General features: G+C 39.4%; 1 protein-coding gene across 1 annotated transcript in view; it reads left to right on the plus strand.

Annotated features, from left to right (window-relative positions):
• Positions 1-18869, plus strand: part of snd1 (staphylococcal nuclease and tudor domain containing 1) — a 71335-nt gene extending 52466 nt beyond the window's left edge. The window contains exons 17-24 of the mRNA XM_058416716.1: positions 4261-4449; positions 10588-10729; positions 13676-13799; positions 14521-14590; positions 14798-14911; positions 15499-15702; positions 17422-17466; positions 18113-18869. Of these exons, the coding sequence (XP_058272699.1) occupies positions 4261-4449; positions 10588-10729; positions 13676-13799; positions 14521-14590; positions 14798-14911; positions 15499-15702; positions 17422-17466; positions 18113-18178 (954 nt within the window). The 3' untranslated portion in view covers positions 18179-18869. The remainder of the gene's footprint in view (positions 1-4260; positions 4450-10587; positions 10730-13675; positions 13800-14520; positions 14591-14797; positions 14912-15498; positions 15703-17421; positions 17467-18112) is intronic.
• The last annotated feature ends 5924 nt before the right edge of the window (positions 18870-24793 follow it).

Consider the following 24793-nt stretch of genomic DNA (forward strand, 5'->3'; position numbering starts at 1 on the left):
CTACTCCAGTGTACTGACTCTGTGCAAACGCCTGTCCTAGCTATCCATTAATGACCATCATGATGCCCAGTTCGATTTGTCTTTGAGGCACAAAGAATTGATGAACAAAGAATATGAAACTGCAGCTATGTACCTTAAAATCATCATCATCATCATCATCATCATCATCATCATCATCTATTTGGTTCATTATTCTTATTTTTGAAGAACCAGTTTGAATCCTGTGGGGTTTCCCATACTTCCTTTTTAAATCTCTGTTACTCTGTGTGTGCTACAGTAATCAGTTCTTATGTGTTTCTTCCCAGTTTCATAGTTTCCTAGGCCTGTAACTAAATGTGTGTAAGCTTTTTTAAAAATGGAAAATTTGGTTATTTTTGTCTTAACATGGTTACATCTTGCTTCCTAGACTAGAGAGCCAGAGACTGAACAAAGTGAATGTAATTTGCAGCAGCTGGTGTATATGCAGTAGCTTACATATAGTCTTAATCCATGATAGCAGATCTACAGACGTGACCTAGATAAATGGAAAAAATAATATTAATCTCCTTAAACTAAATACTGAGACATTAAAAGGAAGGTGTTTTCTGCTGCAGTGCAGGATTTAACAGTGGTGGTGGGGAGACAGTTAGCAGCATCTCTTGATTTATTTTGTCCTAATGCACATCATCTTACAAATCGTGTACTGATAGATTTCCTTTACTGATATAGATACAGCAACTAGTTCAGCCAATGTTTTGTGTATCATGACTAACACAGAAATGGTGATGCTGATGCACTCTTGTCCAATGCTTATACAACTCAACCCTCATTATAAGTCCAGTATATTATTTGAATACCCAAAATTTCCTTTGAAAAAGAGACTTTTGAAAAGCAGACCTACAGATATAGAAGACTACAGGAGGGAATAGCAGAGTGGGGGAGGTGGGAAAACACAGGAGAGATCATCACCTTCGATCTTGTGGGAGAGTTTCGCCATACTGTTAACACAAAGAATAAGAAATGAAACACATGCAGAGAAAACCCTGGGTCTATAACTGTCATGTAAAATAAGAAATATAATAGATACAAATCTTCAGGAGTTGTAAACCAACCTGAACTCTATCAGTGAGATGACAGAAGGTTTGTGTGGTACATAAGTCACATTTAACATTAGGTTAGAGAGTCAGAGATGAGTCAGATTTTCTTGAGCCAGGGTGCTTATATAAATTCTGTAGGAGGCTAGATGTCAGTTTTAATCCCTTACGTAAAATAAATATGCAAGGTTGTATGATTTGGTCCGAATTTTTTCTTTTGATTTGTAGGTATTTTTATTTCTGCAAATGTCAATTCAGAGTAATCTTCAATTAGTAAACATGCTGACCTGACCTCAACCCAACTAAACTCGCTTTTCACTTACTGAAGACAAAACTGAAGACAGAAAAACACACAAACATAAAGCAGCTTGAAGGCACTGATGTAAAGACCTGGCAAAACATCTCAAAGGGAAGAAACTCTGTATGTGGTGATGTCCATGGCTTCCAGATTTCATGCAGTCTCTGACTGCAAACGATTAGCATAATCCTTATGTTTATGGTTATAGTTAGTTTTATTTTCATTTCTAATCAATTAATGCACAATTTTTGTAAAACCTCTTGAAATTAAACTTAAATTACATTGTGGTGGTGTAGAGATGCAAAATGATGAAAATGAAAAATGATTTGTTGAGAAATTGAATCTGATTGAAGCCTGTGCCTGTGGTTAAATTAATGATGGTGTATAACCTGAAAGAATCTGGGTGAGAACCCACTCATGGGGAATCAGGTGTAACACTGGAGGGGCAGTTGAGTTACATGATGGCAGTTGACATTACAGACTTGTAGAACGTGTGCACCAGGTTCCTCTGTATACCAGTGGACCTCAGCCTCCTTACAAATGAAGATGTCTTTGGCTCTTCTTGTCAACATTTACCACCCTATCTTGTCTTAGCTGAACCCCCAGGTATCTGTTGTCCTGCCAACCTTGATCTGACCATGGGACCTGACTGAGGCTGGAGGGGACTGTGTATAGAAGCTCACCATCTCTTTGTCTGCTGGTTATGAGTTAAAGATGGCAAAGCTGATGCCACTCCAGAGAGCTCTACTCCCTCTCCTCACTAATACACCACACAGTTTCATCGTTGTGCTAGAACCCTTGGAGCAGTGTGTGTGCATGTGGGTGAGAGTGTGCATGTGTGTGAGAAACACACTCCCTCAGCGTTAGTTAACAGAGAATCTCCAGGCTTGTCACAGAGCCCATCTGTCATAGCGGTGCCCAACACCCACTGCCTCTTATCCATGCTAGTTATTTACCTTGCAGATGGAATGCTCAACTCCACTTTTTGACCTGATAACCAGGGTTACTTGAGATTACTTGCCCTTGCTGCCCTTCCAGATGTCTTTCTCAACATGTGAATGTGTGAGCGAGTTTCAGTACACAGTAAATAGATTTATTTTGCTGGAACTTTCTTTGGTTAAGCATGTTGTGGGTGAGCACAGGCTGTCGGTCTGTCACATAAAGGGTTTAGCTTAATACAGCAGTATGGGTTTCACTCACATGCATTAGCTGTTAGATGAAAAAATGTCATTTGTTTCAGTGAGAAAGTGAAGAGGCAGAAAATGAAAGAGAGGTAAATGCCTTGCAGCGAATGGTGAAATAGAAACTACTGCAGTCAAAGTCAGCGACACTGCAGAGAGAAGCTTTCAGCTCCCTGGAGAGAAACATCTGCATATTCGAAGGGCAAGTAACGAGCTAAACGCAGGCCACTAATGATAACAAGGCAAGACTGACTGGAGGCTAACAACCTCTTTATGAATAACATTCGCAAATGAAAGAGAGGGGGCTGTACCCTACTTTAGAAGGTCACCTGAGGGTAACATCAGCATGAAGAGAGGTGAAAGAATGGTGTGAAATAGGCTAAATTTCCCTTCCACATTGACATGCACTACCACTTACAGTTACACAGAGGAGTTTTTGTTCTTTTATAGAAAAAATGAATGGGACATGGCATTTTACAGTTTACATTTCTATTTTGTTTTTCTCGTTAGAACCATAATCACAGGACCGTTCATTATATTCGACCTTTCTGCTTGGCTTTACTTATCAGTGATGATTTTTGAACCCTAAGGAAAGCTGTAGGGTAAGATTTAGTTTTGTACCTCCTGTATGATTCTTTCAAGCTTACTTCCTTTTCTTTAGTGGTATCATAGCTGTCTAATAATCGCTGCCTTTAAAACACACTCCTGTATTAGAGACTTATGTTCTGAGGGTGAGCTTAATATTATTTAGTAAGCAGTGTGCATTGGTGTGTCTGTGTGTTTGCTTGTGTGCCTAAATGCAGACGACTGCATGTTTCAACTGGTGCCTAGAAGATGACTTCACCTGTCATCTTGGAAGAGGGAATTACAGTGAGAGATTATGAAAGCGCTGTTTCAGTATCTTTACCTGAGCTCGATGATGCCGAGCTGATGATAAATAATATGACCCATGAGGTTTATGAAGAATAACAGTGTTGTCAAAGATAATACCAAAATTGTGAATATTTGTAGAAGGTTTAAAATCAATATCAGCTGATAATTCTGAAGTTTTAGACAGGAGAGTTTTAGTGGTAACAAAGTGCTATTTCAGTTCTGTCAGGGTTTAATTTCAGGAAGCTTGTGTCCATCCACCGTCATCCACTGAGTTCATATTATGAATCCGTTCAGTTAAAGAAGGGTGTAGAAGAGGTGGATCTTGTACTGAGAGGTACTCAGTGTCCTCTGTGGAACCCTGGAGGTAGTAACCATGTTTGCAGTTAATCTGAGGGGAAGCTTATATGTTGTTTCAAAATTTTTGATATGCTATTTTTCAGTAAAGAAATTAAAATGCATTTTGTTGTCTCTGCCTCATTTAAATATTTGCACTGATTTTGGTACAAAAAATAAGTGGCTTTAGAATATTTAGGCTAATTAAGGTTACTTTTCTTATTAACCATGTGAAAATCATTTAATATTTGAACTGAGACTGGAGTTTATTTCCTTGTTACAGTTGACTGACTTGACAGATAACAATAAGCTACATTAAACTGGTATTTTGTTAGGTGTAAACTGGGCTGGTGCCTCAGTCCAAACTTCAGCTGTTATGAGCTGAGGTGTCTTTTTCTAAACTTGTTCATTTGCATGTGTCCCTTTAAGTTTTCTTTTTAAAAAAATGACATTCCCCTTTCCCTTTCTCAAATGTATTACATTCTCTTTCTTTCTGTTTTAGGTAGAAGTTGAGGTAGAGAGCATGGATAAAGCAGGCAACTTTATTGGTTGGCTTCACATCGAGGGGATAAACCTGTCTGTGGCATTGGTGGAGAACTCGCTCTCGAAGGTTCACTTCACAGCTGAGCGCAGCTCCTACTTCAAAACCCTGCTGTCTGCTGAAGAAGTGGCCAGGCAGAGGAAAGACAAGGTGAGACACACACACACACACACCATCACAGACTTTGCATTTAAATGAGATCAGACTGGATCTCATTATTCATTATTAGCTCTTCTTAAAATGCTGTGTTCTAAATAAACTCCTGACTCTTTGGGTGGGAGCAGAGTTGTGCTGTATGTTCGCTGGTGCTCTCATCTCTACTCCAGTGGACTTTGATTGATTAAAATGTCTCTGTGATCCTAAACTCTTTCATCATGCACTGAAAAATAACTCTGAATACTCTCTTTCTATTTTTTTATTTTTTTAAATTGTCACCAAAAACAGTGATCACTATAACATACTGATGGTGTGTATGTTTCTGTGGTGATGATGTTCCTAGTTCTGCTGTTAGTTGCTCTGTATGTCATATGTCTGTATGTATCAAAGCTGAAATATATACACTATATTGCCAAAAGTATTCGCTCACCCATCCAAAAAATCAGAATCAGGTGTTCCAATCACTTCCATGGCCACAGGTGTATAAAATCAAGCACCTAGGCATGCAGACTGTTTTTACAAACATTTGTGAAAGAATGGGTCGCTCTCAGGAGCTCAGTGAATTCCAGCGTGGAACTGTGATAGGATGCCACCTGTGCAACAAATCCAGTCGTGAAATTTCCTCGCTCCTAAATATTCCACAGTCAACTGTCAGCTGTATTATAAGAACGTGGAAGTGTTTGGGAACGACAGCAATTCAGCTACGAAGTGGTAGGCCACGTAAACTGACGGAGCGGGGTCAGTGGATGCTGAGGCGCATAGTGTGAAGAGGTCGCCAACTTTCTGCAGAGTCAATCGCTACAGACCTCCAAACTTCATGTGGCCTTCAGATTAGCTCAAGAACAGTGCGCAGAGAGCTTCATGGAATGGGTTTCCATGGCCGAGCAGCTGCATCCAAGCCATACATCACCAAGTGCAATGCAAAGCGTCGGATGCAGTGGTGTAAAGCACGCCGCCACTGGACTCTAGAGCAGTGGAGACGTGTTCTCCGGAGTGACGAATCGCGCTTCTCCATCTGGCAATCTGATGGACGAGTCTGGGTTTGGCGGTTGCCAGGAGAACGGTACTTGTCTGACTGCATTGTGCCAAGTGTAAAGTTTGGTGGAGGGGGGATTATGGTGTGGGGTTGTTTTTCAGGAGCTGGGCTTGGCCCCTTAGTTCCAGTGAAAGGAACTCTGAATGCTTCAGCATACCAAGACATTTTGGACAATTCCATGCTCCCAACTTTGTGGGAACAGTTTGGAGCTGGCCCCTTCCTCTTCCAACATGACTGTGCACCAGTGACCAAAGCAAGGTCCATAAAGACATAAAGAGTCTGGTGTGGATGAACTTGACTGGCCTGCACAGAGTCCTGACCTCAACCTGATAGAACACCTTTGGGATGAATTAGAGTGGAGACTGAGAGCCAGACCTTCTCGTCCAACATCAGTGTGTGACCTCACAAATGCGCTTCTGGAAGAATGGTCAAAAATTCCCATAAACACACTCCTAAACCTTGTGGACAGCCTTCCCAGAAGAGTTGAAGCTGTTATAGCTGCAAAGGGTGGACCGACGTCATATTGAACCCTATGGATTAGGAATGGGATGTCACTTAAGTTCATGTGCGAGTCAAGGCAGGTGAGCGAATACTTTTGGCAATATAGTGTATATCTGCACCCGAGACTGTTAGTTTCCTTTAATGCTACGTACTTATTTGGTGTAGATTAAAGCCCTGATCAGTAATAGATTCATTTATGATAAACACTTTAAATGTAAAAGATCTAATATTTATTCTGTCAAAACTACTCCAATTGCCCACATGGACATCCAGCAGTTCTGACTGCAAGCTGCTGCATACAGATCAGCTTCACTTATTAACACACCTCTATAATATTAGCTTTAGTAACTTATGTTTGATGAGCTCATGTATAATTAGCTCTTAAATGGATATTTTAGAAAACCTGTGTATTTCTAAGACCCTGAAACTCCCTGCAGTGTCCTGGCTCTCAGTGTGCACATAACTACAGCTGCTGGAGCCCATAAAAGCCACGCTCATTTTATGTGTTATAGAATACAGTAGAGCCTCTTTATAACCCGAGCTCTTTCAGCACGCTTCACAGTGAGTGTCTTACTGAGGAGAACAAACCTGTTTGACGTGTGAAGGGGGCAGGAGTGGTGTTCCTGTGGGCAAGTGGTGGCATTAGCTCTGGCTCTGTTCCCTACCACCGAATCGTCACTCACCCGCTCTAATGCGGCGAGGAGGGTGATTGCTCGCTCTGCCTAAAGGGCTTCCTGCAGAGTTTATGCTGCTCGCTCGGGGACATGACTGAACTTCCCCATGGTGAATTTCTGCCTTTCAAATAATTAGCTTCTTGTTTGAGTAGCTGCTCTCATAAACTTGATTTTAAACAGGCATTCCAAGCTGAATATTTTTGTGAAGTATGATACACTCGTGAAACTAGTCCTTATTTCTTTTTATCTGATTTAAAATAAACAAATGAAAAAAAAACATGCTATTGACCAAAAAAGAGATATTTTAATGGCAGTTCAGTATTGGCTTTCAAATCACCGGGACACATACAATGTCACTCCTGGGTTACTTGCCACATCATGACTGAAGTTCTCCCTTTTTTGACTATTTTGACTATTTTGACTATTTTTGGCTGACTATTTTATCCCTAATGAGAAGCCTGTGGTGATGGTGGTGAGGAAAAACTCCCTGAGATGATATGAGGAAGAAACCTTTAGAGGAACCAGGCTCAGAAGGGAACCTCATCCTCATTTGGGTGACACTGGACAGTACATAATGTAACTGTAGCTGGTTAATGTCCTTTCTACAACAGAAATCAATTGCCCATGAGGGCCCATATATTAATTTTGTGAGATTCAAAAGTTCTTTTGTTATTTTCTCCATTGTTTTGAACTTGTATGCCTTTTGTAGTTGTAACACAGTTTTACTGTTTATATTCTGATAAATATCCAAAGCCATAGAAATAGAAAAGTGAAAGCCTTCATTTTTTTTTAATTCAGATAGGAAAGGATCATCCCAGCCAAGTCCCACAATCCACACCATGTGTCTAATGGCCTAATTAATTACTTATTTTAATTAATTACAACAGCCCCATTTTAAATACATCACTGAATACATGTTCTCTTTTCACTTTCTCAGGAATGGAAGTTGTTGAAAACAACAGTCTTTTTATAGGCAAACAAAAGCCAACAAAGCAATTCAAAATGAAAACGTAAATGAAGCATAAATCCCCTAATTTCTGTTTCTCCAATATAGTATATTGTGTTTAATGACATCAACCAAAGCTAAAAAATCCCAGTCTGAATTTAATATCCAGCGCTGGCCACCACATTTCATTCTTGTAGAAAGCTTTCAGCTTGACTGGATAATAATAATTTCCTCTGAGATATTTAAGCACTAGCAATCTCTGCAGAGCAGTGGGACCCGGGCCTGATGAGCCCTTTCTGTCTATTTGCCTTTGCAGATGCCCTTTTTCTTGTGGATTTACGAGGCAGTTTTAGTTGTATCATACAGTTGAATGTTTCTGATGAATCTTGTTGCTGTAGTGTAACTTGATTGCATATTTCTTTGCAGTGATCTCAGTAACGTCTCCACTATATTCAATTTATTTCATTTCACAAACAGCTTCCTCTATTTACAGTTTATTCCATGTACAGATTTATATAACTCCTATGAGAAAGCTAGGTGTCTGTTCTTAATTGATCTGAGGTGCTCCAGAACAGGGTGTATAAATGAACAAACATATCTGAAAACATTCATTTAGTGGAATCAGTAAATTGGGGCAAATTGAGGCCTATTTTATTGATCTTGTCAGCATTTTGTTTGCAGTGGTGTAAGGGCTGAATTAATGATTGAACTCTTCCACTGGGTCTTATACTTTGTTTAATGTTCCCACTAGGGGGTGGTATCACATGAATATTTTTATTTTTTTTATTTATTTTTATTTATTTATTTATTTTATTTTAAATATTACGGGCAGTGTTGCCGAATATATATATAAGTAGGGCTGAATGATGCTGTCTTGCACTCATGGCCATGAAGGGTTGTGGCATCACTGCAAATTGGTGCACAATCAGGAGGATTATATGATTAAGTCGATTTTCAGGGTTTCTCTGTCACCCAGCAGTTTTCCTACAGTGGTAAGATCCGGTTCTCACACACACACACACACACACACACACACACATATATATATATATATATATATATATATATATATATATATATATATATATATATATATATATATATATATATATATATATATATATATATAAATATTTCACACATACTCCCAAGATAAGTGTGCTGAAGACAGGTTCAAGCTGGCAGATTCAGGGCTGATGATTCAGTTAACAGCTCATTAATTTTCTTCATTACCTGCTTAGAAAGATATTCTTAGATCCTTAACCAGTTGCACTACTAAATGCATTCTATCTTTCCATCTCTTTTCCTGAAGTACTTTAATAAGGTTCTCTCTCTGTTCACTCTTTAAACACATTTGTCACCATGGTGTATATCAGACTTGAATATTTACTTATTGTAAGCTGCCACTGTTGAACAAAACCCTTCACCCCCTACTGCTCAGCTGAATCCTGTCTCAATTGTAAGTCAGCCAAATTAAGTAAATTTAAATCTCTTGAAGGCAAATAATTTATCCTAAATGTCCTAGGGATTAAGGACTTGATTTAGATGATTTGAGGACATGACCATGTCCTTCAACTGAAAATATTACACTAATTTTGTTTCTCATCATGGAAGAGGAGGAAACCAACAGTAAACAGATCTGTGGACACCTGACCATCAGCATGACAATGCCCCTGTGCACAAAGCCCCTGAGCCCCATGAAGACATGGTGTGTTAAGGTTTGAGTGGAAAAACTGCACAGAGCCCTGACTCAACCCCACTGAACACCTTTAGGATGAACTGGAACACCGACTGAACCCCAGACCTCCTCACTCTTACAACATCAGTGTCTGATCTCACTAATGCTCTTGTAGCTGAATGATCACTAATCCCCACAGACACACTCCAACATCTAGTGATGAAACCTTCACAGAAGAGTGGAGCGTATTATAACAGCACAAGAGGAATAAATCCGGATTTTCAGCATGCTCACAGGGGTGTGATGATCAGGGATCCCCATGATTTTAGCCATATAATATATCTGCTCTGGTGCATGTAACTTTCAAAATTTTTCTACTTACATTGTCTCATGTCTTTTTATTAACCCTATTTTGCTCAATGCCAATTCACATCCAGTTGCTAGTTCTGATTCCCATAACACACAAGAGCTTGCTGTGGAGGTTGCATCTTTTTCAAACTGCTGATTATGCAGCTCTCACACACTGTGTCTGTAATACTGTAATACAAAACAAGTGATGGCCTAAATGTTTTATTACCCAGTCTGGCAAATAGAGAAGGTTTTGAGATGGTCAGTGGAGCTGGATGAACATGGAGACTGCAATAATAATAATAATAATAATAATAATAATAATAATAATAATATCAGGTGTGCAGTTGGGAACTGGGGCACTTGCAGTAACAGGTGCATCTTGTGATAATAATAACATTAATAAAATTAAAAATTAACATTCCATTTCAATATTATCCTTTTATTTAACCGTTTCTTTATTGTTGATGTAGTTTTTGATCATCACCAGAAGACCTTTGGTGTATTTGTACTCTAATAATAATAATAATAATAATAATAATAATGATAATTCTTATTATTTTTTTTATTATTAAAGTGTCACTAAATACTGAGGTAGTGTAATACCTACCAAAATAGTGTCTAAGAATGGCATTGTTATTCTTTTCAAACAGAAGTGTATATATACATATAACACAGTATAAGAGGTGTTTTCGTGATGCCCCTCACTGTTTGAGCTCGTTGTGCAAATAATGCCATGTCTGCCAACCTAGTACTCTCATTGTTCAGTGTGTTTGACTGTGATAAGGTTTGGTTAAAGAGTAATGAGGATTATACTTATGGGGTATCAGCAGGTACATGCATGTATTGTCATACACCTCTGTCCCGTATTGGGTAAATGAAAAAGAACAAAGCTGGCTTGCATCAAACATCACAATATATTGAAAACAGTTTTCTGGTTATTCACTAGATTTGGGCCAATTATGAGGAAAAGCCAACAGAAGAAGTAGCCCAGCTGTCTGAAGAGAAGGAACGTGTGGCTAAGTACAGGCCAGTGTACGTCACTGAAATCACAGACGGCATGCACTTCTACACACAGGACGTGGAAACTGGTGAGTAATGAGTCGGGGATCAGCATATCAGAAATTATAACAGCACTTTCAAAATGCTAGTCACAAAAGTTTCACAAAATATTCCCAAAAGTTAGTGAAATATAGTATGTGCATTACTAACATGTTAGCACTTGAACTTCCAGCATGTGTTCACCCTCTGCCAGGGAGCTGAGTTTAGCTCCAGAACTAACTTCATAATACTGTATGTGCTAAAATGCCCACTGGACATTCAATATCAGTCCCTTCCCGGCTGAAATCAAGTCAGAATTTGGTCACTGAGCTGTTTAACTGAAAGTCAGAAGAGTTTTAGGCTGGGTATTTTCATGAGCTGGCCTCCATGTTTCATATAGTTCATATAACAATGTTCTCCTTCAGGATGTAAGGAAGACTTAATCGCATGAATGTTATGTGATACATAAGGAGTACACACATGGCTATTGTAGTAAAATCATTTTATACGATGCCCCCAGTATCTATCCTCAGTGTCAGACTTCAAACCTTCAGAATCTTTTCCTTTTGCAGCGGGCCATTCAGTTAAGCTGATTGAGGAAGTGTGTCTTTTTAAAGCAGCGGAAACTGAAAGCGTGTCATGAGCCCGAGTTCCTCACGCTGCAGGAGTTCATGGGTAATTTCGGAAATCCGATGTAAACAACGCTAGAAATGCTCCCAGCAGCACAATGTCATTAATTGCTTCCGTCTTACAAAGCAGTAATTTAGCACACAGGCTGTGATTGTTTCGTTCCATGCTTTTCTCCCTACTCTTGGTCCTACTGGTGACTGTGAATGGAAGCTAAATAAGTCTCATAAGAGTGCTCGAATTTCTTTTCTCTAATATGTTCTTTCTGCAAAGCCAGAAATTACAAGAGTAGTTTCTGAATAGGAAAACCTTACTTTCTGGAAAGGCTTGTGCTGTTTTATGACATTCTGGGCTTCACACAAATCAACAAATCAACAGGTTTTCATGCTGCTTACTGGGACCTGGGTGTCTGTGTATTATCAACATCTTGGGGTTGGTGATGTAGCAAAAATCATCACAATTCTTTTTGGCAGGATTGTGAGCCATAATCTTACTAAAATAGTTACTGAACAGAGCCACCAAACTAATTTCCCCACTAATGAAGATACTGCAGCTCAATAAGGAAACATCACCTCAATAATAGACCACTTACACCAACATACCTCTTCAATTGCTGTAGCATTACTCCATTTCCTTCTGTATGTCTGTGACTAATTCTGTCTGTACGATTTTGTGCAAGAACATTCTGCTTTGTTCCTGGCGTGTCTTTATTTACTGTATTTGCATGTGTTGACATGCAAGCACTAGTCATACTTGTGTAACTAGTAGTTGAATTTACAGGCTGACTACACGTCTTACTATAACAGATGAGACAGTGTAGGCGTTGGTACCATTGCATGAGCCATATGGGCAGATAGTGGTATAAAGCACTGAGGAAAATCAATTACACTGAACTGAACAGTGCGTACTAACTAACTAATAATACTAACTAATAATCAGAGTTCGTTTACAGCAAGTGCTCTGAATCTCTAAATGCAAAAGCTGTAGCTCATTTAAAGACTTGAAACCCTGTCATTATGTTGAAGTGCAGTCTGTGTGGGCTGCAAACTACAGACTGCTCAAATATACTTATTCAATATCTGACTGTGTAACAACAACAAACAGAAGTCAGATCTGATGAGCTGCTGCAGTACAGTGACACCGTCCTCCCCGACAGAGCCACATTCCCAACTCCAGGCTTTTAGTTTGGTACAAAATAAAACATATGTGGTTATAAAAACTTTCTGTTGATGGATTTATTATAAATCTTTTTCTTCAGGTTCAGGATATTTTGTTGTAAATGCTAATAAAGGTTAATAATTAGATAAGCGTCACTGCTTATATTCTTTTTATTTTTTTTCTGTCACTATTCCACCAGCTTCTCATTATTGTAGTGGAGGATGCATGAGTGCACAGCTCCAGGAGTCCCCTTTCCACAGGCTGTGTCAGAGATGTTTGGGTTATCATGAAGATTTGGAGAGAATGGGGCAATACATGGTGTAGGCGCAGACAGACAGTGTGTGAGGAGTGAAGACTGAGCATTTATATAAGTCTTGGTAGATTTGTATGAATGTTGGCTGGGTGATGCTGAGGGCTCTTCACAGATATCTTGTCATTTTAATCTCCACTGTAAATCTGTAAGATGGTGAGAATGCAGTGGTGCAGCTACAGAATACAATTTCACCACCTAGCTAAATGTTTTGTTACATTGGCAGCCATCTTTGATCAGTCTTATGTCTACTTCTCCTCTAGATCCAGTCTCTCAAATTCTGAATGTACCAGATGTACCAAATGTACCAGAAAGATTGTAATAAATGCTAAAAATGTGATAAAAAATACAGTTGATGCCCAAGGCATATGAAGGTTTTTGTATTTATTTATATATATAAAAAAAAGATGTAGGGTGTAATTGGTCCTTTAGCATAGCAACATTAACCTCAAGTTGCAGATGAACAACAAACATTGCCTTTGGCTAATTGACTGTGGGATAAATGGAAAATTATGCTAACTTGATTTTTCACAAAATTACCTGCAATACTGTCTCTTTATCCTGCGCACGTTTCTTTCTCACCCTATGACTTTTAGTTAAGTGTTAATAGTGTTCCATATGCTGTCTCTCATAATTCCCTGAAAATCTCACAGATCAGCGTTCCTGCTGATTGCAGTGCTGCTGGAGGAAATGACAGAATAGCTTCAACTATAACCAGTAACGCCTAGCATCATTAAAACAAAGGAAAAGCAAAGTGAACACACCTGCATATCCTTGACTCTTGGTTTTTCAGACCTCAAGCACAGTGAGCATAGATTAAACAGAATAGACTACACAGCTTCTACAGCTGATGGCACTCTAACAGTAATAATGTTTTTGCTTTTTGTTTTAATCTGTTCAGGTGCACAGCTAGAAAGCCTGATGGAGACCATGCGGGCGGAGATTGCCAATCAGCCACCTGTGGAGGGCGCCTTCTCCCCACAAAGAGGGGACTACTGCATTGCCAAGTTCACTGATGGAGAATGGTAAACACTTAAAAGCCTATATTTCTTATTTTTTTGTAGAGTCCAGCTATTTTCTGTTTAGCTCTGCCACATAGAGGTTTAGATTTACTACAATGATCACATTTCTTACCCTTTTATGATCATTCACTAGTGAGCTGTGCTCAAAATGGACACTGCTCTCCTGATAATCAGAGGTGACAAAGGGCCGGTGTGAGCAGGTTTTTATGCCGGCCAAGCAGCAGACACACCTTAGTCCACCTGGTGGTAAATTGGTATTAAAATGAATATCAGCATGCTGTGTGCTGTAGTGTGTTATGTGGGTTTTACCATATTGTGGATATCATGATAAGCCCTGAAACAAACGGCCCCAGCATAAGACAAATGAAATGAAATGATCATAAAATAATGTGCAAAACCTAAAAGATGCACATGTGGTCTTTAAATACTCTGTCTGTTACTCTGTAAAAGGAGGAGCAGAGCAAGAGAAATGTTAGCTCTGGTGACATCACTTCAGCAGGGCATGTACTGTTCCTCTGTACTTTGCTAGGAAGTGACTTTAATTCTCCATATCTAAGGCTATATGACAGGGAGGTTTGATGCAGTTATTGCCCTCCAGTCATGAGTGCTCTGAGAAAGTGCTGCACAAGTATTTTTATCCTGTACCAGGTTTGAATATTTCTCCCTGCTCTTGTCCTGGTTCCTCTCATTACCACGCTTTCCCCATGTGTGTTTCTCTCTCTAGGTACAGAGCTCGAGTGGAGAAGGTTGAATCAGCAGCAAAGGTTCACGTGTTCTACATAGATTATGGCAATGTGAGTAATAATGAAGTGCACGTGTGTGTGTGTGTGTGTGTGTGTGTGTGTGTGTGTGTGTGTGTGTGTATCAGTGGCTGGTGATTCACAGTTGCTGTAATTTTAATCACCTTTAAATGAGGGAATTTAGGAATATATCTATTACCTTTATCTTTCAGATGATGGTTGATAAATACAGCCTCGGTATGTGTGTGTTTTTTTCTGCAGAGAGAGATTTTGTCTTCTGTACGTCTAGCTGCTCTTCCTTCTGCCTTCGGTACCCGAACCCTGCCTGCACAGGCCACAGAGTACACCTTTGCCTTTATCCAGGTCCCACAAGATGTAAGTAGATACACAAAAACAGACGGAACACCACTTTGTTGCCCAGGAAAACATTTTGTTCTTATATGTTCTAGGAGAGTTACCTCCCACCTCCACTCCGTTATACACAATCGTTTACATCACTGTCAGAATTATTCCACATATTTTACCACTGCTGCCTAGGACACACTTTTTTCTGTTAGAAAATGGTAACATCACAAAACATCATAACATTATTGCAGAAAGCCTTTGCTATTTGTTACCATTATTTAAGACCGTTTTGGATTTTAAGACTATCATTATTTTGTGATTTTTTTTCTTCTTCTCATTCTCATCTTCTCATATTATTATTATTATTATTATTATTATTATTATTTATGTTGTGTGCCATTTTTGTCTTTTTCCTTAATTCTTTCAGTTGTTAAACTCTTTCCTAATGACTAGTTTTGGATTGATTTTAAGCCTGATCCATTCAGGAGTGCATGTTTGTCTGGTTTGTGTGTTTGTTCTTGTTGTTTTTATCTAAGTGAACATCCTTGACTATAGCTTGAAGGCTTTCGATTGTGGTGTGACTGATAAATGCTGAAACTCCAATCTGACTCCTCCAGGAGGATGCACGGGCTGATGCAGTGGACTGTTTGGTGAGGGACATCCAGAACACACAGTGTCTGCTAAATGTGGAGTATGGTGGCTCGACTTGTCCACATGTCACTCTGCAGTTCGCTGACTCCAAAGACGACGTGGGTCTTGGCTTGGTCAAAGAGGGTCTGGTCATGGTGGATGTCCGCAAAGAGAAACACCTGCAGAAAATGGTGAGTAGTCTTACACAAGAGTTCACCTCTCTCAACGTCAGAGAAAAGGTCACATAACATGACAAAAACAGAGAAGGGCTCTCTTTCCTCCTAATTTTATTTATTTATTTATTAATATTTTCATCACGGGCACTGCTCATTAATAAACCAATTCAACTGTATTGTAAATACTTTAATAATGACATGAATGTATATTTTAGGCACCCTAAAATAGTTTACATTTAAATACAGTGCAACCCTCCTTTAAAACATAGAGTATATCTAACCTTCAGTGCAGAATAAAAGCAGAGTACATAATAATAATCTGAGGAGGTCCATAGACACACTTCCACTGAGTCACATAACAAATACAGCCCTTACAATCAAGGTTACACAAGCACCTCTTGGTTGTATAAGATGCTAAATTATCTCTTTTAAAAAAATTCATGAATTGGTTAGAAGTAGGCACAAAAACATGAGAACTGAAAACTGAACCTTTATTGAAACTGTCCTCTTAAAAAGAAAAAACAGTTCTAAAGCCCATAATATTCTACAATTAATAAATACCTAAACCTGTTAAAGATGATGAATATTCAGTTCAGAAATGGCACCATATCCTCCCACTATCCCAGCTAATATTCCTGACGATAGCTGACTTGGCCAGACAGCAAGCTGCATTAATGTGCATTGCAGTATTTGGATAACAAACGCCTTAGTACAATTTTTATAAGAAACAAATTTTCTAAGTTTGCTCTGCCATGGTCCATGATACCACACTGCTGTCAGCACGCTCTGTCTCGACCATCTGCATGTCTCAGCAGAAATCAGGATTCATCACACCACCACCAGCAAAGCCACTGAGATCACATGTTTCCCCCTTTCTAGATGATGTGAACATTAATTGAAGCTCTTGATTCTATATCTGCATACTAATGAATGCTGTGAATCAACACAAAGTGACTAACATAAAGGTGCAGTGTGAATAGCATTAACAGCTAAAATATCGAGCACACGTGGTCTTCACCTTCCTACCAGCCATGAAGATCCACACTGTAACCTCAGATTCATTCTTGATAATCAGACCACTCACACAGAGCACACAGTTATTCATTTATGTGGTTGATTTTAAACCACTGAGTTGATGATGCAATATGATGCCTCAGGGGAAAGAGTATTACACTGATTACATAAAATCAAATCCAGTTTGTCTGCAAGTCTTTCTCAGAAGTGCTTAAGTGCTGTTGATGCACTTACTCATTCACTTACTGTCAGCACTACCCCATCTCCTCACTTGTGTACAGTCCAGATGAAGATGCCCATGGGAGTTATCAGATTTTATTATGGTCTGATTGTATAAAAAAAAAGGCATGAGATCACATGGTTGATGTTGGAAGTGGGGATTTTTGGTAATAAGACCTGACATATTCCATCGTTTGTTAAAAGCTTGAAATGTTCCAGTAGTGATTTTAGATTTACCTCTATAGCTTGGTCTCCAGATAACCACACACACACGCTCAACTCTGTGTGTGTGTGTGTGTGTACTGGGTTTGGGATGTAAATCCTGTCAGTTAATGTTTATGCAGTGAGAACAGGAACATGACATCATCAGTGTTGGGTTCTAACTGTATAACTGTGTTGGTACTGTGGGTCTGTACTGTGGTGTGTCTCACGCTCTGATGAAAAATTTCACCTGCTTTAAATTTGGACTAAGCAGTGGTTTTGTTTTGTTTTTTTTCCCAGGTGACTGAGTATCTAAATGGCCAGGAGTCTGCAAAGAGTGCCAGGGTAAGTCCTCAACTGTCCTTGCTTCGTCCTGTCCTGCCTCTCATCCTCCCTTCTCAGTTTTCCTATATACACAAAACACTCGCCTCCATTCCAAGGTGTCAGAAAAGCTAACAGCAAACTTTTAGCAAGGATAGAAAACTGTTGCCTTCTCCTTCTTGTCTTCCTCCCTCTTTATTCTCTCTTTCCCTCTGTCACTTTTATCACTTTCCCTATTCTCCCCCCCCTTCTTCTCTTGCCCTCCTCTCCTTCCCTCTTCCCTCTCACCCTGTTCTTTTCCCTCTCTCATTACACCTCTTCTTTCATCATTGTTCATGCCATGTGCTGGATGGACACCAATTTACAAAAGCACTGCACATGCTTAGAAAATGATCAATAATCTAGTGCTGATATCAGACAGACATTTCATAAAACCTTTATATGGATGGAGGTGGAAGGCCTAACAGCCACAGCCATCTTTTTTTCACTCCCTGTAACCTCCCAACTTCCCTTTTGTGAGTTAATGCTTCTATAAAGTGGCTTGTGATCGAGGGAATAATCATTAGTACAGGACAGTAGAGTGTGATTTTCGGTTTTCGACTGCCCGCTGTACCTCATCATCAAAATGTCTTGTTCCTTCTCTTAACTGCTTGCACCTCTTTCCTTCTAGCTCAACATTTGGCGCTATGGAGACTTCCGTGCCGATGACGCAGATGAGTTTGGATACAGGCGCTAAGTCCTGCTAGTCCAAAGATGTTATGGAGGATGCATTAACAGAGAGAAACAGGAAAATATTTCAACAATCTTATTATTGGTATCATTGAAACATTCACCTCTTTTTTTCCATGCTTGGCGCATTTAGTCTTTTCTGCTCTCTTTTTCAAGCGAGTACAGAATTTACATGAAGATGCGTATAAAAGGACCAATTTACCATGATATGATATTTTAGCCAATTTTCATTTCAATTTCCATGATTCCTGGAGCATTTACAGACAGACGCCCACACACTGTATTGTACAGCTTCAGTAGAGGGTTTTGCACATCTTCCTGAGAAAATGCTTCCTTAATTATGAAATAATTTTCAATTTATGAATTTCTATGGATATTATTTTGAAGTTAGGTAAGCACACTCAAAAAGAAACTGATGAGTGTATTTTTTTATGTATGAGTGTTTTGTGTAAGGAATGGTTTTCTCTGTGTGGCAAAAAGAAAAGCTGCCAATGCCTTGACAAGCATTTGTTCAATTTCTCTGGGATGTTTACATATAACAGTAGTTTTCTTTGTGTCCTCCATGTATCTCACTCTCTTCTCCCATATACGAAATAGTGTTTGAAATGATTTCCTTCCAAGATAGACTTGGTCATTGTATTTAAGTCTGCTAAATAAAAATGAGCAACATCGTTTTGTCTGTCTCACTGAGAATTTAATGGATTTTCTCTGCTATTAATTCCATTCCTAATACGTTTGGGGAAAATGGAGACAAATGCAGGAAACAGCCGTAATACAGTTATATTTGATGATGATGATGGGGATTTTCTACCAAATAATTTAATCCTAAATTGTACAACTTGTCCAGACCAGCACAGAAAGCTAATGTTGCATGCAGTTCATTTGGATGTTAAAAATGGAAGCAAAAGAGCTCATAGATCACATGAGGCATGAACATATTTGGGGTACAGAAAGTTTTAAGCAGCATATATCACACTAAGCTATGCCCAGTGGATAAAGGATATTAATGCAGGTGCTATAATGCAGATTTATGTAATAAAGCTCAGCACACTTGGTGTTAATAACCACTGATAACCTGGGGGGAATCTGGGAATTTATAATACATAACCAATTATATTGGTATAAAAATTTGAATTAAAACAGGCATTGCAGATTAAGTTGTGGAACTAGGGTGCTAATACACAATGAGATAAATTGACATGCTTTTAAGATCCTTATTTTAAAAGATGTAAACTAACATCACACAGCATGAACAATTTAAATGCAATGAATGAATGCTGGAACGCGGTCATGGGTCTAGTCAAACTTCACAAAATGTGTGTCAAAATATTCACAAGAGCTTCAACATCATGCACTATGTGAAGCTGTAGTTGTGTATTCATGAAGCCTTTCTCCACCTTGGTAGAATTCATACATATCTGCAGAGTTTGCAAGCTCTTGTAGACACTGACTAGTAAATAGCATGATTGTGGGTGTAGTAAAAGAATAAGAAATACAGTGAAACTAATATAATGAATCAAATTTTGGAACATTTTGTACCTACGGTTGTCCTGCATACTGAGCCTCTGGGGGCTCAGCTTAGATTTTGTGCCAATAACAGTGAGATATTTTGACATCATTGAAGATGATAATGCTTGATGGAAGCTGTGGTAAAAAGAAAAGTGGTTAAAGTAAGAAAAACAAGCTCTGGTTCAGAAGGTAGTTGTGTGCTGGAACTGGTGGCCGCTCTGCAGGACACTCGGGACGATGCAGACTGGGCATGGTTCAGCTCTGATGACATGAATGTGTTTATGGAAACAGTTGTGAGATTTATCAGGAAACTGGCAGATGATGCAGTCCACAAAACCATCATCACAACGTTTCCCAAGCAGAAGCTGTGGGTGGATAAAACCATCTGTGATGCTCTGAGATCTCACACTACTGCCTACAACATAGGGCTCAACACTGAGAACATGGACAAGTACAAGGCTGCATCCCACAATGTGTGAAGGAGGCAAAGCAACGCTATAGAAGGAAACTAGAGTCCAACAGGGTGTCTCTAGGAGCCTGTGGAGGGACTGAGAATAATTATAAACTATAAAACTCCATCCTCCAGAATGCAGACACTTCTCTGGCAGACAAGCTAAATACCTTTTATGCTCACTTTGAGGTTGGAGCTAACAGCACTAGTGGTGCTAACAGTATGAACAGTGTTTTAAGTAGCATGCATGTGGAGAGTGCAAGAGTGGGAAACACATTCATCATCTCAGAGCATGACACGTAGAAGGCTTTCAGGAGTGTGAACACCAGGAAGGCAGCAAGACCAGATGGCATCTCAGGTCGGGACCTTAGATCCTGAACTGACCAGCTAGCTCTGTTGTTCATGGAGACATTCAACCTCAGCCTGGATCAGATAGTAATCCCCACGTGCTATAAACAATCTGCTATTGTTTTTTATTCTAAATTAACCCCAGCCATCCTAGCTGAATAATTGTGCCCAGTAGTCCTAACCTCAGTATTGATAAAGTGCCTTGAAAGACTGGTTGGACACGTCATCACCTTTTCATCACCTGACTCTGTGGACTAGCTACAGTTCACATACTGTTCCAATCACTCTACAAAGGGCACCACTGCATTCCTCCATCATAAAGCCCTGAGCCACCTAGATAGCTGGAAGGGAAATTATGTTAAGATATTTGTTGACTACAGTGTTTAACACCATAATTCCCTCCAAACTTACCACTACATTGGATGTCCTGGGGCCTGGACACTTTTGGGTACAGGTGGGTGGACATGTCTCACCCTCCCTCACTCTCAGGACTAGAGCCCCCCCAGGGTTGTGTTCTGAGCCCCCTGCTGTACTCACTATGTGGCCAATTCCAAATCTACCACCACTGTCAAGTATGCTTACTACACAGTTGTGGTGGGGCTCAGCACTAACAACAATGAGACAGCGTACTGAAAGCATCAAAAGAGTTCAAGTGGACTTCAGCACTAGGAGAAAAGCACCCACCCTCTTAACAGCCTCAGTGGAGACAGTGGACAATTTCAGATACCTGGGTGTTTATATCACGCAAGACCTGTCATGGACCAGTCACATCAACACCCTGGTAAGGAAGGCCCCTCAGCATCTTTACCTCCTTAGACAATTAAGGGACCGCTCTAAGGTTTTAAGGACCTTTCGTACCAGTACCAATGAGAACATCCTGACAGAAGCATGGTTTGGGAACAGCACCAATCAGGATAGGTGGGCTCTCCAGAGGATGGTGTAATCAGCTGAGCATACCATCTGTTCTGAGCTCCCCAACCTGCAGTCTATTTACAGCAAGTGGGGCCAAGATGATAGTGAAAGACCTCCAGAGTTACTCTGTAATGAGAAAGCTTATGTCTGGCGGCAGCTGGTCCTAGTACAAGCACGTCTGTCTTCTCAGAATTGGAAGTTAATAAGCACCCAGTGTCTTATGTCCTTTACTCTTTTTATTCTTCAACTTTATTAAGCTGGTGCCTCTCATCTCGCTCTCCTGAAACATACATTTGTCATCAGCATAACAGTTGGAACCTCATACAATGTTTAGGAATAATTTTACCCAGAGAAAAACAACTAAAAGAAGTACTACAAGCCTGGAAAAGCCCAGAAGAAGAATGAAACAGGTTGGTGATGTCTGATGCTCACTGGCAAAAAAGAGTTTACTTTAAGAGTATCTGTTCCTATAAACTTGGTTGGTCTGCCACCAAAGTTTTTAAACACATCTAGATGTAAATATCAGGAAATGAAATCTGAAATTCTGATCTATCATCTCATGTTCATCTTCTGATCTTAATCTCTTATGTCTTCAGTGTAAGCAAAAAGCTTACAGAAGTTGTTCTGGAGGGAACTGTACAAATATTGCACCTAATATACAAATATTGCGAGATATTTGCTCAGCGTTCTTGATGGTACATTGCAGCATCCCCTTCTCTCTGCAGGAGGCTGCACCAAATCAGATAGAGATGACAGACATAAGGATGCTTTCTATAGTGGCAATATAGAATTGCAGCAGTAAAATATAGTATATAACTCAGTATAATATATATTTACTTTCAAATAATATCAGTTAGAATTAAGTTATTAACAACACAGGAGATTTTTACACATTTTAACTCCTTCCTTTTAACTTTAAATGTTTTACCACTCTAACACTAGCTTAGAAAAGCTCAGGGTGTGTAAATCAGTTTCTACTCACTTCTAAGGATGTGTAGATGTCTTAATCTTACCATTGCCAAACAAATATTACATCTCAATATTACAGCTCATGCACTGACTTGGAATAAAGCTTCAGAAATGCTAAAGACCTCATAGTTAAATCTAATACTATTCTTACACAACTGCATACAAAAAATAAGTAAACATTCAGGCAATATAAAGTAAAAAATAACCATATATGAATATACTCAAAAGGTTAGAGAGTAATGTATCAGTGTCTGGATAGCAGACATATAATAAACATTCCTTTGCTCTAAGTTGACACAATACAGTATAGGATCCACACACATCTGTATTACATATTCACTTATCTCAAATGTATTACAAAAGTGTCCATTAGTAGGACATCATTCTCTCCATGATCAGTTCTGCCTCTGTCCCATCTCAGTGAGCAGTGATGTGTGGCCTGTCTGCCTGGCCCCACACATCCTCCTTTCAATAAAAACACATCTCTTTATTCCTGTTACTTTATAACTCTAACTTTCTTATGGAATAGTTCATAAGCCATCCCTGCTCAGGTCCATCTTTTAATTTTCCAGGTTGGCTTACAATTCATCCATGAAGTTTTGCTGTCAGAGCAGAGGTGTAGCACAGAATCCTGGGCCTTATGCCACAGCACTGTGTGAGGGCTTGTTTCCCATCATCCTGTGAGCCGTGTTATTGATCACACTTTTGTTCCAAATGTTAGTAGACAGCCTTACAAACAGCACTCACTTGTTGCCGGTGTAGTTGCCGGTGAAATTCTGGTGTAATGTTTAAACTAACAGTATTAAAATATACAATATGTGTGATGTACATGTGTGGTATAACAGACAATTAGATGTGATCTGTGTCTAAGTTAATGCAGCACTCTGAATCAGATTTGTGTTTGAAGTGTGTACTGAAATATAAACACAGCACCTCGCCTTCCTAGAGTCAAATCAACTCAGTCTAGAGCTGATCCTGTGAGGGTTTTTACAAAAACTTTCTAGTTGGGTCTGAGGTCATGCCCCTGGGGAAGAAATTATTTGCAAAACAGCACCAAAACATTCAGTTTTTTTAGCAGTCAACCAGCTAGTTATTGATCCAGTCAGTGACCTGTAAATGAGATCTGTAAACCAGGATGTCCTTATTCAACTAAACACACATTCACACACTGCTCATTAACTCAGTGATAAATGTTAGTCTGGTGCTGTAGTTAACTCTCCTCAGTCCTCTGCTATAATGCTGTGTTATGAATTATCATCTGACTGCTAGTCGAGGTTTCCATGGTGATAAATGAAGGAGGAGGAGCAAAGCAAAGGGGCGGAGCACAGCAACACCACCAGGACAACCAGTCAAATCTAGCATATACCATGCTGGTGGTAGGCATGTACACACAGGTGTGGTACACACACACACACACACACACACACACACACACACACACGATGATTTTATCCCCTTGAGCCAGATGAATACAGCGGGAATTAGCGACACCCTGTGGATAACTACATGCAATAATTGTGGATATGGCTGCTCTCACACTTCATATCAAATCATGCAGCTGCATTATCACTGAGTATGTACTTCTTATGAAAATCTATAATCAATCAAACCTCAACAAAATGTTGTTTTTTTAAATATTTGTATAGAGCCTCATCATTTAGTGTGTTTCTGTGTACTGATATTGCTCCAAATAATAATCTGCAGCCTGAATGTGTCAAGTCTATAGCTGATGCAGTGACATGAAACAACGCTCCTCCAGGACTCTGGTCCTACATAGAAACATAGAGCTACATAAGACTACATAGAAATAATGACTAAAAAGTTAAAGTGACCATAATAATATAAAGTGCAACATTGTGCAAACAGTGCAGGACAAGAGACAAACAGACAATACAATAAAGACAGATATAAGACAGATACATAAAGATAAGCCCTGACCGGTGTACAGTCTGTTTGGGGTGCAAGACAATAGTGGAGAGGAGTCTGCTATACCAACAAAAAAGAAATTTAAATGTATTATTATTTTTATATAATAATTGTATTATTATTACGACTTTATTTAATTAATTTCATTCATTTGTCAAGTTTTATATGAATGTAATTATATGTCTTTGTTGGTAACACAGTATCTGTAACCCTTCATCACTGTCCTCTTCAGTCATCCTCACTAATCCAGTCATCCTTCTGTGTGGACTGTTGCTGCTTCAATGCTGTCACAAATATGGACTCTGACACTTCCCTGTATCAGTGATACACTGGACAGGATTGCCAGCTCTATATGGTTCAGCTCATTTGACCTGGGCATTGGTTATTGCCAAGTGCCTCTCACTTCAGGGGCACCAAAGTGAAGGTGGAGTAATGCACACACTCAGCTATGACTGATGCTCTCTGCAGCCTGGAGCTGGTGTTTGCAGCAATCAAAGTGAATCTCCA

This window comes from Hemibagrus wyckioides, linkage group LG19 (genome assembly GCF_019097595.1).
Source record: "Hemibagrus wyckioides isolate EC202008001 linkage group LG19, SWU_Hwy_1.0, whole genome shotgun sequence".
Classification (NCBI taxonomy): domain Eukaryota; kingdom Metazoa; phylum Chordata; class Actinopteri; order Siluriformes; family Bagridae; genus Hemibagrus; species Hemibagrus wyckioides.